The sequence below is a fragment of the Benincasa hispida genome, chromosome 12, assembly GCF_027475165.1.
Source record: "Benincasa hispida cultivar pf3 chromosome 12, pf3_genome.v1.1, whole genome shotgun sequence".
NCBI lineage: Eukaryota > Viridiplantae > Streptophyta > Magnoliopsida > Cucurbitales > Cucurbitaceae > Benincasa > Benincasa hispida.
The window spans coordinates 22,363,225-22,382,582 of record NC_143489.1 but is presented as its reverse complement, the minus strand read 5'-3'; the positions used below and the strand labels follow the sequence as shown (position 1 = coordinate 22,382,582).

The 19,358-nt window shown below is 36.3% G+C and overlaps 1 protein-coding gene across 1 annotated transcript; it reads left to right on the top strand.

Moving 5' to 3' along the window:
* The first annotated feature begins 1,509 nt into the window (after positions 1-1,509).
* Positions 1,510-2,326, top strand: LOC120092717 (Late embryogenesis abundant (LEA) hydroxyproline-rich glycoprotein family). Its single transcript, XM_039050871.2, has one exon. It carries the CDS (start codon positions 1,574-1,576, stop codon positions 2,207-2,209), a length of 636 nt encoding a protein of 211 aa, XP_038906799.1. The 5' UTR covers positions 1,510-1,573; the 3' UTR covers positions 2,210-2,326.
* Positions 2,327-19,358: the final 17,032 nt, after the last annotated feature.

Genomic DNA, 19,358 nt, shown 5'->3' with positions numbered 1-19,358 from the left:
ATACCATATGAATACGATCGGATACAACAATTCGTCAATTTCTAAAAAATTAAGATATGGATACGTCTAAGGATGCGTCATTTTTTTTATATGTTTTTTAATATATATTTCTAAAAAACGAGATACTGATACGTTGAATATACATTTTTTTTCTTTTAAAAAAAGTATAGATAAATTTAGCATCCAAGTTAATAACAACAACATAAAATACAATACAAAAGAAGCAGCATCTAAGATGTTGAAGTACAATAGTTAATAAAATGCAATAGAAAAGTGGCTCATATTACAAAAAGGAATGAAGATTATAGAGAGAAGTATGAAGATAAACGAAGAACTTATTGAAATATTCAAATGGTTTATATTTTGGTGGACTTTGTAGGGATTCAAATGTGAAGATGGAGATTAGATGATTCTAGTCTAGGATTTGATTTGTTGTTTTTTTTTTCTTTTAGTTTTGGACTCGAGTAGTGAGCTTTGTAAATATATTACCTAATTTTATATTGAAAAATATTAAATGAGTTGCTTGTCTTTTTTCTTTAAAAAAATACACATAGAAATAGATACGTATCTAAAAAGTATCTAAAAGTATAGATATGTCAAATCGCGTGTCATATACATATTTGGGAAGTATGTAAAAGTATCCGTATCCGATACGTATCCGATACTGATTATTTGTCTCACATGAAGTATCTGTGCTTCATAGTGGGTAGTTTTAACTTTTATTAGATAAATTGACAACGAGATGAATAATCCATATATTTTATAAAAATCGCAAGATCTCTTCATCTACCGATGCATCTCTACGGTGAGTTCCATTATAAGAAGATTATAAGTAGGAGCCCACAAAACAATGATGGGTGCATTGCCGTTTGTTTCTCCTTGTACCATTGTATGGAAAGTTAGTGTTAAAGCATCAAACGCTTTTTTTTTTTTTTTTTTTTTTTTGGCTTTTCTCTTGTTTGTATCTCATCATTAACGCTCCTTGTTCTCTTGTCAATGGTGATGAAAGTTAAAGGACTGGCTACATTTAGTGGAGTCTAAATTAAAGTTGGGCAAAATTAATTTGAAACCTATCGTGTTATCTTTTGTAAAAGCAAGCCGGTAATTTAAGTTGATAATTTCAATGACTTTTGTAGATGATTGAGGAGAGTGGACCCTAGATATTGTCCATCACTTTTCTTCTAGGGGGTTTGCTTCTAAGATCAAACTCATTATCATCCAAATAAAGAAGGGAAATATGTTGAATTAGTTTTAAGATATTTAGTCGTGTGGTGGGGGCAAAAGAAAAATAGGTGCATTTGGACATGTAATTATTGGAGTTAAAAAGTTGGGTCGGAGAAGTTTTAGGAGTGAAATGTGCGAGTGTATGCGTGTGCGTGCCCGCCACCCCCAACGCCCACTAGATGATGAAGTTGCATTGCCAGTCCCTTTGTTAATTATTGCTACTTTTTGTATAATTGTGATGTGTGGCCCCCCGCCGCTACCTCCTTTAATTTACCCCCCCATCTTCTTCTCCCACAAATACATGCCCTTCTCCTTGCCCTTGCCCTGCCCTCTCAGAAGATCGAATTAAATGTCTCTTGCACACGTCAAATCCCCCAAACACTGCGCCAATAAGCAAGAACTGAAGGTTCACAAGCGCTACAAGAAGCTGTTCCTGGGAGTTTCGGCATTTTTATCCACCATTTCCTTGCTCATACTGCTTCTCTGGCTCATCCTGCATCCGTCGAAGCCAGAATTCAGGGTGAAGCAGGCGGATGTGTATCAGCTGAACCTCATTGACCTTCACCTTCTCAATTCCTCCATCCAACTCACTCTCTCCTCAAAAAACCCTAATCACAGGGTGGGAATCTACTACGACCATCTTCAAGTGTACGCCGCTTATAAGGGGCAACAGATAACTCTCCCTACCTCCCTACCGCCTTTCTACCAGGCCTATCAAGATTCTAATTTGCTGACGGCTTTCTTGGCGGGCAGCAGCGTACCTGTGGCTCCTTCGTTTGGATATGAAGTAGGAAAGGATCAGTCGGCGGGGCGGTTCGTGCTCAATCTCAAAGCCATGGGACGCCTCCGATGGAAGGTGGGGAGTTGGGTTTCTGGAGGCTACCGCTTTAATGTGGATTGTGTTGCGGTGATGCCGTTTGGGCCTACGCTCCCCATGCCTCCACTCACTTTGAACCACCCAACTCGCTGCTCTACAACCCTTTAAATTTTCCTTCCATCCACTTCCCCATGCATTGCGTATATGAATATATTTTACATGCCTTGTGTCTTCTCCACCCTCTGTGCATTAATCACTACATAAATATGATTCACACAGTCTCCACCCTCTGTGCATTAAAAATTTTCTCCTTTTCTTCAAAAAAAAAAAAAAAAAAAAAAAAAAACTTAAGCAAGCACCAATTTAGTAGAATTGATTACTGCCAGTTTACTCCAGGGAAAAGTAAAACTGAGTGAGTAGTCTGTTCAGCCATCACCCCCACCCATCTTTTGGGGTTTGAAAAAGTATGGGTTTCAGCCATGTATTTCAAAAAATACGACAACCTGTTTTAGATTTAAAAAAGGGACTGACCAATGAGATCCAAACACGTTACATGCGAGAGCACACCAGACCAAATCAAATCAAAGAAGACAAACACAAGCCAAGGAAGTGCTTTGAGACTACCAAAATAAAATAAAAAAGAGGACCTAAAGGTTAATACTTGGATATATCCATCTTTATGCATCTTTTATACTAAAAAAAAGAATTAAAATATTTGAAAAAAGAAATAAGAAGAATCAAATTATGATTGAATAATTTGGTGAGATACACATTTTTGTATGGAAATGCTAGATTTTTGTCATTTTGGAGAAGATTTTTGTAATATCACGTTTTACAAAGAATTAAAATATGGGTAGCATTCGTTTTTTTCCACACAACATATATAAATTGTAGGCCCTCGATTTCTTTTTCCTTCACTTAGGTTTAAAGATCACTAAACAATCATTGGAGTAAAGAATACTTAGTTGGAATGCTTGCTGAAATTTTGGAGAGTAAAAATTTAGTCAAGTGTTCAAACTATGTTTTGAAGGAAGCAGTGGTACTAAGAAAATTTTCTAAGTATTGGGATCATGTGATTGAATTTAGGAGTGAAGTATGCATTGGATTAGAAGAGAAAAAGGAGAAAATTTTGGTCAAGTATTGGGAGGAAAAGGTTGGAATGCAAAAGTTGGAAATGTAGTAGGTTGAAGTCCGAATTTTGACTAAGTGGCCAAACTATGCTTTGAACTTAGGAAAGCTTATAGGAAAAGGGCCTCCACTGGACTAGAAGAAAAGGAGGAATAAAATTTGGTATAAGTGTTAGTAGGAGAAGATTGGAGGGGAAGAGTTGAACACATAGTCCATTAGAATAAGTGAAAATTTGACTAAGTGTCAATAGGAAGGGAATAGGACTCAACATTAGTAATTTAGAAGGTTCAACTCAAGATTGGTAGCGTAGTTAAGAAGGTTCAATTCACCATCCTAAAGTTGGAAGCTTAGTTGAAGTGAGTTGAGCTTAAAACTTGTAGACGAAGGAAATACTTATCAAGGAAACTTATGTTACTTCTTGGAAGCATTGGACACGAGTTTTAGACAAGAAAGAGATGACTTGGATGCAAGGTTCCACCAATCTAGATGGCGAGGGCTGAGTTGGACGCATTAGTCAATATATTGAACCGCATGATGGATCACTTTGGGAACATGACCTCAAGAAATTGGTCTTGGGTACATAAATGAAGGAAGGATGTGTTAGACATCTATGCAGACACATGGTAGGTGAATTTTGGGTGCATGGTTGACTAGGGTGAAGAATTTGGTTAAGTATTGGACAACACATAAGTAGATTCAACTCATCAAGTTGAGTAAATCTTTAGAGAATTATGTTGGACGCATGGAAGGGTATTTTGGACCCCTAGAAGGTTAATTGAACACTATCTTAAACACATGAGAAGCATAATCGAAGTATGAAACAACTACCTTGACGAGAGTTGCACCAAGAAACCCTAGGAAGACTTCTTGGATGCATGCTTTGAGGAAACAAGATCATTTGAGCACATACTAAGAAGAAGGATGGGAGCATGGACACATGCTTTGAGATGTGGCACTAGATATGGCACTAGATATCACATTAAACAAGAGGAGGGAAGGTCATTTTGGATACATGACCTCAAGGAGTTAGCTTGATACACCTTGGACGCATAAAAGACATCTTGGAAGCATAGGAGAACTATCCTTGGATGCATACTTGGGAAGTAAGAAGGGTGTGTGAGCTCGAACGCTTAGGAAAATAATCAAGGGGGAAAACCATACTATGAGAAGGAGATAAAAACCAAAAAAAGAAAGAAAAGAACACATTGGGCACATGGTATGGACCATGCATCCAAACAAGTAGGTGGGATGCATTGAGACCAAAGTTACTTGGGGAGCGAGGCCAAGTTGATAGTCAATGGGTATAGGTGGCTAATCTGAAGGAAGTCTTGACTAAGTCCAAATAGGATGTGGCTGCCTATGGAGCAAGGAAAAACCATGCTACAAGCTGGTGAAGACACCTCAAAGGGGAGTGTGTGTTGGGATGTGCATGTGAAAATGCCTAGACATGCATACAAAGAGAAGGTGTCAAACAAAAAGCTGAACTGGAGATGACAAGAATACTTTGAAAAAGCTTATAAATACTAAAATGGGAGGACCATTTACTTCATAATTTCATGAAACTTTGAAAGAAAACTCAAAAGGGAGGTGTGAGAGGAAGAACTTAGGAAGTTAAGGTGAGAAAGAGGAGGCCGACCATTGCCAACATCATTCGTCGACATGATATGCGCCCAACTAGTGTCTGGGATGCATCCAACAAGTTGACAATGAGCTGGGGAGTTCATTTGGGCATCCAACTTGAAGGACTATGCGTCCAACCTAGTTAGGGGAGTTGGCTATGAGCCCAACAAGTCTGAAAAGGTCCACTTTTGTTATTGATTACCGAAAGCCTAGTTTTGCATCTGTTGGAGTTAGTAAGCTAAATTTAGGACCAATAAGGTATTTTAAGGTTATTTTTAGCCTTTGGGTTTAAAGTTAAACTTGGAAAAATTCAAGGTAAGTTGGTGCTTGGAGAAAACCGAAAATCCAAGAAGAGACTAGGAAGCTGAGGAGACTTAGAGAAAGAGGAATCATTGCCAGTGAACAATGAGTGGTTTTATTTTCAATTGTTTTAACATATAATCTATGAAGATGCTATTATAGTATGTATGTTTGAGGAAAAACTTTGGCATGATCTATTTTACATGTTCGGATGAAAAATATCTTACTTGAATATGCAAGAAAACTTGTTTTACAATGAATCTTATCTATTGTTTTCACTTGATTTGTTGAAAATAATGATTTCAATTAAAATATCTGGACTTAGTTTAGAAACTCGTATTTATAGTGGTTTTGATGGAAATGGATTTCAAGCAACTAAACTGTAAAAATGGCTAGGATTCCCTATACTCAAGGACAAAGAAAAGATATATGGAAAATCCAGGACTTTCCGATACCCAAGGAGCTGAAGGTATCGGGAAAGTACAATACAAGTCTTTGGGACCCACCTGAGCACACACATAAGCTTTGAGCCACGTACAGGGGTGTATAACCCTTTGGGGACAGAATTGCATGCACGTAGATCAAGACATTGACGTTGGTGTAGTGGGTCAAATTAACCCTTTAACCTTGAGTTACCTCTGACCCCTTATATACCAGTGCTCCTCTAATGAACAACTTGTTTATGGTCCAACCAATAAATAGAAACCTCTCTCGGGTCAATGAGAGGGTAGGGCACTTTGTTTAAGTCCCGAATCACCACTCAAGAGAACACTCATCTACTTACCCTGAAGACGGGAATGAGTGAATTTCATCTTGTATTATTATGTTCCCAGCTCCCCATTTCGTCTTGTCCCCAAAATGGTAGGCATATTGAATCGACGAACTGGCCACCCTCACCCATACAAATCAAATGACAATCCCTCGTGAACAAGAGTTCATAATATACTCAGGATTAAGACTAAGTTGCCTAGGTCATCCTATTGAAATAGGAATCTAATTAGTTAACGGTGTTACATCTAGTGGTTACTATTTCGCAGTCCAATCTTATGCAAACTCATTGCATAGGATACCCTTACTCACGTGTCACCTACATGAATGCGTTAGATCATTGAGTTTGTATCAAATACAAAGTGGGTCGTATCCATAGTGTCACAAGGATAAGGTACCTAGCCTTATCCCTATACTGTAGACCCTTTAGGATGTATCTTGAACATTGATCCCTATATGTCTTCACATACAGTTCAAGACTCATAAGGCAGCCTTGGATGTTAGTTTATTGGATTTAAGGTTATTACGGAAAACTAGAAAACAACACAATATCATTTATTGAATTATCTATAACTCTTTATTGATGACAGTCAATTAATAAGATTTATTATTACGAGTTTTAGGGCATAAAACACAACAAACTCCCACTTAAACTAAAACTTTAGTCAATGGTTGTACATGACATCAGAATCCAAAAGGCGAGATTATGGTAAATAAATACAATAAACCAGGACATCCATATACCCATTACACATCTCCCACTTACACATTGTACATGTCTCTTAAACCTAGATTCTCTAGATGACCCTAAAAAATTGTCAAGAGAGCCTTCGTAAATAGATAAGCAATGTTGTGCTCTGAGGCAATCTTGGTGACGATCACATCTCCTCATTGCATAATCTCCCATATCAGATGATACTTCCTCTCAATATGCTTTCCTCGTTTTGATGGAATACGTGACATACGTAGCAGAATAAGGATCTAATTACACTCTAATTGCTTTTAATTTAAAGGAAAAAATGCATGCAATTGAAGGAAAAATAGTAATTAAAAATTACCTTTGAAATTCCTGAAACCCGCTTTTCCTTGTTGAATCACGACCCAAACAAGAAACGGACCACCACTAGAGTTGACCTACTATCCTCTAGACTCAGAACTAGGTTGTGGGACCCAGTGAATGAAGAACCCGAGAGAGAGAAAAAGATTGAAAAGAAGATGGAATTCAGGTAGGGTTTCGGTTTGTTTTTCCAGCCCAATTTTGAAAACAAAAATTAGAAATTGTCAAAACTTTTTCATCCAAATTCAAAAACCCATATTTATAGAAAAGAGTCATGCCACAATTGCATGAAATCAATTCATAAAAATCCAAGACCTATAATCCACTATCTTAGTGGGCTTAATGTCTCCACTATAAGCCAACATCTAGCCCACTATTTTGTTAGTGGAATTATCTAGCAAAAGTTTGGATTTTCCCACTAACTATAGTCAAAGGGCAAAATAGTCATTTTGTCAAAGTCAAACTTTGACCAAAAAGTCAACATTTTGACTTTTTATGATTTTTTTCGTGTTGACTAATTTTGACCTCTCGAGCATGAATCCGCATTTATTTTCTCAAAATTCAAATCACATTTGAATATAAGGTCGGTCAAAGTTTGACTTTTCAAAGTCAAAAGTCAACTCTTTGACTTTTTACATCTTTGATCATTTCCATCATTTCTGAGCTTTCGAATATGAACGTATTCATATTCTTGATATTTAAATTATTTAAATATTAAAATTATATCTCTAAACTGAAAAACCCGACCACTATATCACATATACTTGTCGGTTTCTCTCTCTTCACCTAATTCGAGCAATTCGAATTATTCTATCATACTGTTCTAAGTTTGTTCTATATAAGCTAGTAGGGGAACTTAATGGACCTACAGATCATGGGCTTTAACAATCCGAGATTAATCGGTAAAACTCTTTGACCTAATTAATCAACATTTTTTAATTAACGGGTCATTCCACTAAAGTCTCGTAGTTGCACTCTCCTCACTGTAGATATATTTCTGTCCATCTGATATAATCATAATCAGTAAGCTAATCCTTCACAGGTTGTTTGTAATCTCGGCTGGGTCATAAAAACTGTTTTCCCCTAAGACTACATCTTGTTCCTTAAGTTCCACTGATCCTCTAATGAACAATTGGTTTAAGGTCCAACCTATAAACCGAACCCCTCTCGAGCCAAGGAGAGGGTGGGGCCCCTTGTTCAAGACTTGGATTCAGTACTAAAGGGAACAACCTATCTACTATCCCTATAACGGGTAAGAGTGAATTCCATCTTGCACCCTATGTTCCCAGCTATCCACCTGATCTTACCCCTGAAATGAGAGGCTTATTGGCCCAGCGATGATGAACTGCCCTCACCTATGTAGATCTAAGGATAATTCTGAGTGAACAGAAGTTTATAGTTAGCTCAGGATTAAGATTAAGTTACCTAGGTCATCAATTAACGAAATAGTCAGTTTTATACATAAAACGACATTTAGAACGTAAAAAGTGACTATATCATGGTTCAGTCTTATGCAAACTCATTGATAGGATGCTCTCACTCACATATCTCTATATGAACGATTCAGAATCACATCGTTTGTACTAACTACAAAGTGGGCCACATCCATAGTGTCTCTAGAATAAGGTGCCCAACCTCATTCATATACCATAGATCATTTTGGTTATATATTTGAACTTGATCCACATTTATGTCACTACATAAAGTTCAAACTACATTAAATAGCCTCAGGACCATAGTTTATTGGATTCAAGATTACAATTTTAATAACAGTTTTATTGAAAAGCAAAACAGAATATGTTTATTAATTTACAAACTACGAGTTTTAGGACATAAAATCCAACAAACTCACACTTGGACTAAAACTCCTAGTGGAGTATCACAATGTTGAATTTAAGTGAGAAACATATGATTACAATAAACATATGAATACAATAAACTAGGGCATATACCCAAAAGTTCTACCACTTTTCCTAGTTTACAAACTTCGTAGACCTAGACTTTGTAGGTGACCTTTAAACACTTTAGCCGTGAGGGCCTTTGTAAAAGGATCAGCAATGTTTTGCTCAAAAGATATCTGGGTCATTACAACATACCACAATGTACAATCTCCCAAATCAGATGGTATTTGCGCTCAATATGCTTGTCGCGCTTGTGGCTTCTTGGTTCTCTTGAATTTGCAACTGCACCACTATTATCACAATATAGAGTGATAGGCAAATGCATATTTGGAACGACTTCCAAATCTGTCAAGAATTTCCTCAACCATACTACTTCCTTTATTGCTTCACATACAGCTACGTATTCATCTTCTGTTGTGGAGTCCGCAATACAGTTTTGCTTCACACTTCTCCACACTACTACTCCTCCATTCAGAATGAACACTGATCCCGATGTAGATTTTCTTGCATCTTTATCGATTTGAAAATCAGAGTCAGTGTATCTAGTAAGGATCAAATCCTTAGTACCATACACGAGCATGTAGTTCCTCATTCTCTTAAGATACTTGAGGATATTTTTAATGACAATCCAATGATCATATCCAGGATTGGACTGATACCTACTAACTATCCCTACTGCGTAGCATATGTCAGGTCTAGTACATAACATTGCATACATTAAGCTCCCTACTGCGGAAGCATATGGAATACGTCTCATATCCTCAACCTTTTGAGGTGTCTTAGGACATTGATCCTTTGACAAATGAATTCCATATCTATAAGGTAACAGACCTCTTTTGGAATTCTGCATCTTATACCTAGACAACATTTTGTCTATATAAGTTGCTTGAGACATGGCTAGTGTTCTGTTCTTGCGGTTCCGAATAATCTGAATCCCGAGAACATACTGCATATTTTCTAAATCTTTCATTTGAAACTGCGTTGCTAGCCATTTCTTTATGTCAGTTAGGTAACCTACTTCATTCCCAATGAGTAGAATATCGTCAACATATAAAACTAAGAATGCTATAGTAGAATTGACGATCTTCTTGTAAACACAAGACTCGTCAACATTTTGTACAAAGCCATAAGATTTGATCGCAGTATCAAATCTTATATTCCAAAATCTAGAAGCTTGTTTCAACTCATAAATAGATTTTTAAAGCTTACAAACCTTTTGTTCTAGATCTTGTGCAATAAACCCCTCTGGTAGAGCCATATAGATACTCTCTTCAAGATTGTCGTTTAAAAAGGCTGTCTTGACATCCATCTGTTAAATTTCATAGTCATAAAAGGTGGTAATGGATAAGAGTATTCTAATCGACTTAAGCATGACAACGGAAGAGAAAGTTTCTTAATAGTCTACTCCCTCTCTCTGGGTATAACCCTTTGCCACAAGTCGAGCCTTAAAAGTCTGTACTTTACCGGCTTGGTCTCGTTTTCTCTTGTAGATCTACTTACAACCAATTGGTTTTACATCATTTGGTTGATCTACAAGTTCCCAGACAGAATTGAAGTACATAGACTCCATTTCGAGGTCCATGGCTTTGACCCACTGATCACGGTCAACATCTTTTATCATCTGTTTATAGGTCGATGGATCCTCTATGCCGTCATCAGGTATGACGACTTGTGTTTTTGTTAAACCCAAGCAACGGTCAGGCTGATTAACAACCCTCCCACTACGTCGAGGCATTCCCAACTCTTGAGAGGATATGACTGACTAGTTGTACTAGTTTTATCTACTACTTTAGTAGATGAACTAGCTCTATCTATAGCGTTTTTTGGAAATTTCATTCAATACTAGTCTACTGTGAGGTTGATGACTTTTTATGTGGTCTTACTTTAAGAATGTAGCATTTGTCGATACAAATACCTTATTCTCTTGAGGATCGTAAAATAGACCACCTTTTGTTTCTTTTGGATAACCTACAAATAGGCGTTTCTGAAACACTTTTAGATGGAACGTTATTTAAAATATAGACAACAGTCTCTAATGCATGTCCCCAAAAGGAATCAGGTAACTCAGCAAAGCTCATTATTGAGCGAACCATGTCCAACAAGGTTCTATTTCTTTTTTCAGATACACCGTTCTGCTGAGGCATATTAGGTGCAGAGAGTTGTGACTTAATTCCGTGTTCTATCATATAGTCCTGGAATCTTAAGTCCATGTACTCCCCACCTCGATCTGATCGTAGTGTCTTAATTGTTTTACCTAACTGGTTCTCAACCTCAGCCTTATATTCTTTGAACTTTTCAAAAGAATCAGACTTGTGATGCATTAGGTAAATATAACCATACCTTAAATAATCATCAATAAAACTGATGAAATATTCATACCCACCTCGAGCTTTAACATTCATCAGTCCACAGAGGTCCGAATGTACGAGCTCTAAGGGTATTGTGACTCTGAGACCTTTTCCAGTAAAAGATCTCTTAGCCATTTTTCCCTCAAGACAAGACTCACATGGAGGTAAAGAATTGTCTTCTAACTGATTTGAGAGTCCATTCTTAACCAATCTCTCAATTCTTTTGAGATTTATGTGGCCAAGTCTTAAGTGCCATAGATAGGCATTAGAAGAAACTTTTTGTCTTTTATTCTGAGTTTCGGCTGTTCAAAACATCTCAGTATTTAAGACAAATTTTGCTTTAGTTGGTCTTAACTTATATAAGTTGTTTTCAAGAATAGCAGAACAAATTTGAATATCTTTTCTGAAAATGAACGCTTCATTAACTTCAAAAGATATTTTATATATTTGTTCCAATATACATGTGATAGATATCAAATTCCGTCTCATTTTAGGAGCATACAAAACATCTTTAAGTATAATATATCTATCATTGAAAAACAACTTCAAGTCTCCCACTGCTTCGACCGAGATAACCTCTCCTGTTCCAACCTTAAGGGTGATCTCGCCTTCTTCAAGCTTTTTCCAGGAACTAGTTTCCTGAAAAGAGAAGCAAATATGATTAGTGGTTCCTGAATCCAATATCCAGGTTGAGGTATCATACTCCACTAAACATGTTTCAACAACTAGTAAATCATATTTACCTTGTGCTTCTTTCGAAGTAGGGGCCTGTCCTCAGTTAAGACAAATCTCAAGTCATCTATTACTAGTGTTGAATTTAGATTTGTTTTCCATGTTGAGTAATTATCGCCATTTAGTTTCTCGGAAGCTAGGAGTTAATCTAAAGAGCTAGTCATGCTGAAAATAAAAACATATCATTTTTAGTAAAAACATTAATCTTGTAAATCCAATCAAGTTTAGCAAATAATAATAATAATAATAATAATAATAATAATGTACTCTTCATTATTATATTTTGCAGCGTTATTTCAATGGTTTAGAATAACCTTCACCGAGGGGTGATCGATTATTCCTCCATTGAACCAAGACTGTCTTGACTAGATACTATCACTAGAATAACTCTTATTCCTATAGTAACTCAATTATCACTACTTTGGTCAAGAATTTACTAAAACTTAGTAATCCTCGTAAGTGTGACCCTCCATTTTCAGACCTCAAAGATCGAAATCATTATGCTCTCGAAGTTGGAAAGACAAGAATGAAAATGGACCTGAGAGACCCTATAAATTTCTAGAGTTTGCGTAGTTCCAAATCCTATAATACAACCCTCCGATTGGTAAGGTCGCTCCAGGGTAGACATGCAGGCGTATTATAGAAATCTCACGGTGCGACCTAATGGAAGAGACCGTAGGATGTGTTGAAACACTTCCTTCTCCCACTTACAATGAACAACTTCCCCTATTCACCTTGGTATTGACTCATGCAAACACTCTACGAATGGAGTTACTCCCAGGGTAGCCCAAAGCCAAGCATGAATCTCACGATGTGAACTCTTAGGGACGCTAGAGCTAAAAGTACATTACTTCTCTCCAGCTGAAGTGTTATAGACGATTAGAGTATAAAATACTTAGCGATACATTTTGGCTAACTAAACATATCCTAAGTCTAGGTGATTCATCCGAGTATAACTTTTATACTGGATTTTTAACCTACGATGTCTAAGTTATAAACAAATTTTATTACCTCACACCGCTCACGCATGCTCATAAAACCAATTTAACCTAACTCTGACGCCGGCTCGATCTCCAGGTAGTAGGTGTTCCGTGAACCATCAACTTAAAAACCTTCAACCTTAGTCATCTTATCTGACTTTTTGCCAAGATCTTGTCGGGTGAGTTTTCTTGTAACTTCGATTTTACAAGATATCGACCTATTTTCTATGAAAATTGGGATTGCTCGATTGTTAACCCTAAATGAGCATACATCTTATCTTTGTTATAGATTTTAGAAATCTAGGTTATTTTATAACAATTATAAAATAAATTATAACCCTAGAGCATTCATCTATAACATACTTTCTTCAATCAAACATGCTTTAATATAACACTTATATTAAAACTAAGCATGCATAGTATATATTTTATAACACTTATAAGATATAACAAATGCATGTCACATGATTTTCTTATGGTGGGGTTTTAAAATTATATGGCATACTATATGCACACATAATCAAACAACATTATACATCACATGCATAATAGGTAAACAACACTAAAGTGGACCGATTTTGGCATTAAAAACAAACAAATAACTAATTTAATACATAAATCAGCAACCAGCTTCCCAGAACCGGCTTCAAACACTTTAAACCATCTGATACCGCTCAGAAACTACTCGAACCGGCCCAAAAACTCCAAAAACCAAGTTGAACCGATCAAACCGGCTCAACCAGGTCAAACAGACCGGTCCAGACCGGCTGGTCAATACCCGCTGGCATAGTCAACGAAGACGCGGGGCGGGTCGACGGAGGCGGAGCGGGCGCGAACAGACGGGCACGAACCAGGTCGACGCGCGGGTCGCGAGCGGAGCAAGCGCACGGACGCACGCAGGCAAGTGGCAAATCGGGTCGGATCTCGGGTCTGGACGCTAAATTTAGGTCTGTGAGCAATTATTCCTTCATTTTACTGCTGTTCTCTCTCCTAGAATCAAGCAATTACAGCCTAATTTCAACTCTAATAACTCCAGTAAATTTACAGACCTTTTTTACACATTAATGCTCGTAAACATGTGAGCAATTACAAATTTTCACAAGAAATTTAAAGAAAAACAATGCCAAAATCATAATAAATCCACTTTAGTCCATATTTCATTCAACACTTGAATAGAAAAGAAAAAAAACACCCACCAAAAGCAATTGAGCGAAATTAAAGTATGCTCTGATACTTCATGATGGAACACGTGACATACGCAGCGGAATAAGGATCTAATTACACTCTAATTACTTTTAATTTAAAGGAAAAAATGCATGCAATTGAAGGAAAAACAGTAATTAAAAATTACTTTTGAAGCTCCCGAAACCTGCTTTTCCTCGCTGAATCTCAACCTGAACATGAACGAACCACCACTATAGTTGTCCTACTATCCTCTGGATTCAGAACCGGATTGTGGGACCCGGTGGATGAAGAACCCGAGAGAGAGAAAGAGATTGAAAAGAAGATGGAATTTAGGTAGGGTTTCATTTTGTTTTTCCAGCCCAATTTTGAAAACAAAAATTGACAAATTGTCAAAACTTTTTAATCCAAATTCAAAAACTCATATTTATAGAAAAGGGTCATGCAACAATTGCATGAAATCAATTCATAAAAACCCAACACCTATAATCCACTATCTTAGTGGACTTAATGTCTCCATTATAAGCCAACATCTAGCCCATTATTTTGTTAATGAAATTATCCAACAAAAGTTTGGATTTTCCCACTAACTATAGTCAAAGGGTAAAATAGTCATTTTGTCAAAGTCAAACTTTGACAAAAAAGTCAATATTTTGCCTTTTTATGATTTTTCCGTGTTGACTAATTTTGACCTCCCGAGCATGAATCTGCATTCATTTTCTCGAAATTCAAATCACATTTGAATATAAGGTCGGTCAAAATTTGACTTTTCAAAGTAAAAAGTCAACTCTTTGACTTTTTACATCTTTGACCATTTCCATCATTTTCGAGCTTCCGAATATAAATGTATTCATATTCTTGATATTTAAATCACATTTAAATATTAAAGTTGTATCTCTAAACTGAAAAACCCGACCACTATATCACATACATTTGTCGGTTTCTCTCTCTTCACCTAATGCGAGCAATTCGAATTATTCTATCATACTGTTCTAAGTTTATTCCATATGAGCTAGTAGGGGAACCTAATGAACCTACAAATCATGGGCTCCAACAATCCGAGATTAACTAGTAAAACTCTTTGACTTAATTAATCAATAATTGTTAATTAACGAGTCATTCCACTAAAGTCCCGTAGATGCACTCCCCTCACTGTAGATATATTTCTGTCCATCTGATATAACCATAATCAGTAAGCTAATCCTTCACAAGTTGTTCGTAATCTCGGTTGGGTCATAAAAATTGTTTTACCCCCAAGACTACACCTTGTTTCTTAAGTTCCACTGATCCTCTAATGAATAATTGGTTTAAAGTCCAACCTATAAACCGAACCCCTCTCAGGCCAAGGAGAGGGTGGAGCCCCTTGTTCAAGACCTGGATTCAGTACTAAAGGGAACAACCTATCTACTATCCCTATAACGGGTAGGAGTGAATTCCATCTTGCACCTTATATTCCTAACTATCCACCTGATCTTACCCTTGAAATGGGAAGCTTATTGGGCCAACGATGATCAGCTGCCCTCACCTATGCAGATCTAAGGATAATTCCGAGTGAACAGGAGTTCATAGTTAGCTCAGGATTAAGATTAAGTTACCTAAGTCATCAATTAACGAAATAGTCAGTTTTATACATAAAACGGCATTTAGAACGTAAAAAATGGCTATATCATGGTTCAGTCTTATGCAAACTCATTGTATAGGATGCTCCCACTCACATATCTCTATATGAACGATTCAGGATCACATCGTTTACACTAACTACAAAGCAGGCCACATCCATAATGTCTCCAGAATAAGGCGCCCAACCTCATTCATATACTATAGACTATTTTGGCTATATATTTGAACTTGATCCACATTTATGTCACTATATAAAGTTCAAACTACATTAAATAGCCTCAGGACCTTAGTTTATTGGATTCAAGATTATAATTTCAATAACAATTTTATCGAAAAACAAAACAGAATATGTTAATTAATTTACACACTACGAGTTTTAGGACATAAAATCCAACACGTTTGTGATTGCAAGGTTATTAAGAATTGGCTATTGCTCCACTATTATCACAATATAAGATGATGGTAAGTCCTGGAACCACTTCCAAATTGCTTAGGAACTTCCTGAGTCAAACTGCTTTCTTTGTTGCTTCACAAGCAGCTACATACTCAACTTCCATAGTGGAATCTGCAATGCATCCTTGCTTAATACTATGTCATACTACAGCTCCCTCGTTCAGGGTAAACGCTAATCCTGACGTGGATTTCCTAGAATCCATGTCAGTTTGAAAATCGGAGTCAATATATCATGTAAGGATCAAATCCTTAGCTCCAAACACCAGCTTATAGTCCCTCTTTCTCCTAAGAGATTTGAGGATGTTCTTAACCGCAATCCAGTGGTCCAACCCAGGATTGGACTGGTACTTACTGACTATTCCTGATGCATAACAAATGTTTGGCCTAGTGTAGAGCATAGCATACATTAAGCTGCTCATAGTTGAGGCATAGGAAACATGTTCATATCCTCAACTTCTTAAGGTGTCTTAGGACACTATTCCTTAGACAAGTGAATCCCCTGCCTGAAAGATAATAAACTCTTTGAGTTCTGCATCGAATATCAAGTCAACATTTTGTCGATATGAGTTGTTTGAGACAGAGCCAACGTTCTATTCTTGCGATCTCTAATAATTTGGATCCCAAATACATACTGCGCCTCTCCCAACTCTTTCATTTGGAATTGGGTTGCCAGCCATTCCTTAATGTCAGTAAGATACCCTACATCATTCCCAATGAGTAGGATATCGTCCACATAAAGTACTAAGAAAGCTATTTTATCATTGATGATTTTCTTGTAGATACAAGATGTTGGGATTGGTGCCCTAAATCTCTTAAGGTCCTATAGTTTGTAACTGCATTATGCAAACATCTTATTTATCTAATAAAATATGTGATATTTTATTTGATATTTAGTTGCATTAATCCACAAACCAATTGACTAACATCCAAGTTTATCTTGTAGCTTAAACATGTATATAGAGACATACAGGTGGATCATGTTTAAGTGATAACCTAAATAGTCTGTAGTAGATGGATAAGGTTGGATACCTTATCCTAGTGACACTACGAAAATGGCCCGCTTTGTAGATGTTACAATTGTTGTAAAGTGCTACAAATGATTTGATCCTGATCATTCATGTCGAGACATGTGAGAGGGGATATTCTATACAAAGGAGTTTGTATAAGACTAGGCCACGAAATGACTAGTCTCATTATATAATGTCCTTCATAATAGAGACTTACATTTCACCAGGATGACCATAGGTGACATGATCTAAATCCTGAGTGAGTTTTGAACTCCTTCCTATGAAGGTAGTCCTTGGCCGACTTACCAAGCCTACCATTTTGGATATTCGTTTGATTGGGGAGTTGGAAACACAACTACACAAGAAGGAATTCACTCCTTCCCTAACATCGGGGCTTGAACAATATTGCACCACACCCTCTCCTAGCCCGAGAGGGGTTTGGTCATAGTTGGACTATGATTTATTGTTCATTAAAGGGATCAATGGTACTTAAGGAGTTAGATGTAACTATAGGGACAAAATGGTAAATTTGGCCCGGCTATACTTACAAGCAATTTGTGAAGGGTCATTGTACTGTTGACTGGTTGTATTTTATGGATACAGAAATATATCTGTAATGCGAAGAGTGTTGCCGGTCTTTAGTGGAGTTCCCGACAGTTAATGGATGGTGAATAATTTAATTAAAGAGTTTTATTAATTATTCACGTACCGTTGAAGCTTCAAGCTATAGGTTCGTGAGGTCCCCTCTGTAGCTCAACGAGAATTAATGAGAATCAATTTTTGAATTAATTTGAATTGTTCAAATTAATTGAGCAAATTATTAGTTAATTTAATTTAATTATATATGATATAATTACTATAATGTATTTGATACATTATAATATAAAGTTTATTTGAGAGAAATTATTTAAATATGGTTCAAATATTAATTATATGAATTAGATTCATATAATTAAATTTAATCTAAATGGGATTTATATTAAATGTCATAGTTAAGAGAATTAAACTATATGTTATATTATATTAGATACAATATTAAAATATAGATTATATGTTATATTTGATATTATATATAGTTTAATATATATTATATGATAAAAGTGGTTATCATATAATTATATATTAAAGTTTTATTAAGATTAATTTTATTTATTAGTTTTATTTCTTAAAAAACACAACTCCCTCCCCTTTTTTTCTCTCTAGAACGTGAGAAGAAAGAGTGGTTATTTTGATCTTCTTCTTCCTGAAGAAAAATTACAGAAGAGTTCTGCAATTTCCTCTCAAGCTTCCCCAATCTCTTGCTCTCATCTCTCTCAAATTTTCCTTTTCCAAAATAGCCAGAGCCCACACCTCCTGGATTCTTATCTAGAGAATACAGTGGAACTCTTGTGGTAGTGTTCCTTTCAATTTGATGGATTCTTATTGAAGAACGGTTCTTAAAAAGTGGGGGTTTCTAAACCCATTTTTATTCTGTAATATTTTTTATTTAAGCATGTTACAATTATCTCTTAAATGCATAATCTATATGTTTGTTTGTTGTAAAATCTAATTCTGTAGGTTTGGATCCGATCCCTTTTTCCGCTCAAAGACTTTCAATGGTTCCTTCACAAGGTTCATCAATGTTTTGATCATAACCAAAGGATTTGATTTTTGTATCAAATCTAATGTTATAATATCTTGATGCTTGTTTCAACCCATAAATGGATCGATTCAGCTTGCAAACTTTTTGCTGCTGACCTTGGACTATGAACCCTTCAGGCTGAGACATAAAAATACTCTTTTCAAGATTGTCATTTAGAAAAGTAGTCTTGACATCAATTTGTCATATCTCATAGTCATAATATGTGGCTATGGACAAAAGAATTCTTATAGACTTAAACATAGCAAGAGGGGAAAAGGTTTCCTCATAGCCAACCCCTTCCCTCGAGGTATAACCCTTTGCTACAAGTCTAGCTTTGAAAGTCTATACCTTTCCAACTACATCTTTCTTTCTTTTATATATCCATTTACACCCTACAGGTTTGATCCCTTCAAGTGGATCTACAAGTTCTCATACTAAAATGGAGTCTTCGCTTTGACTCATTGGTCCTTGTCTACGTCATTTATTGCTTGTTTATAGAATAATGGATCCTCAACATCATCTGGTATGACATCCTGAGTTTCAATTAAACACAAGTAATGGACAGGTTATATCACAACCCTCCCACTACGTCAAGGTACT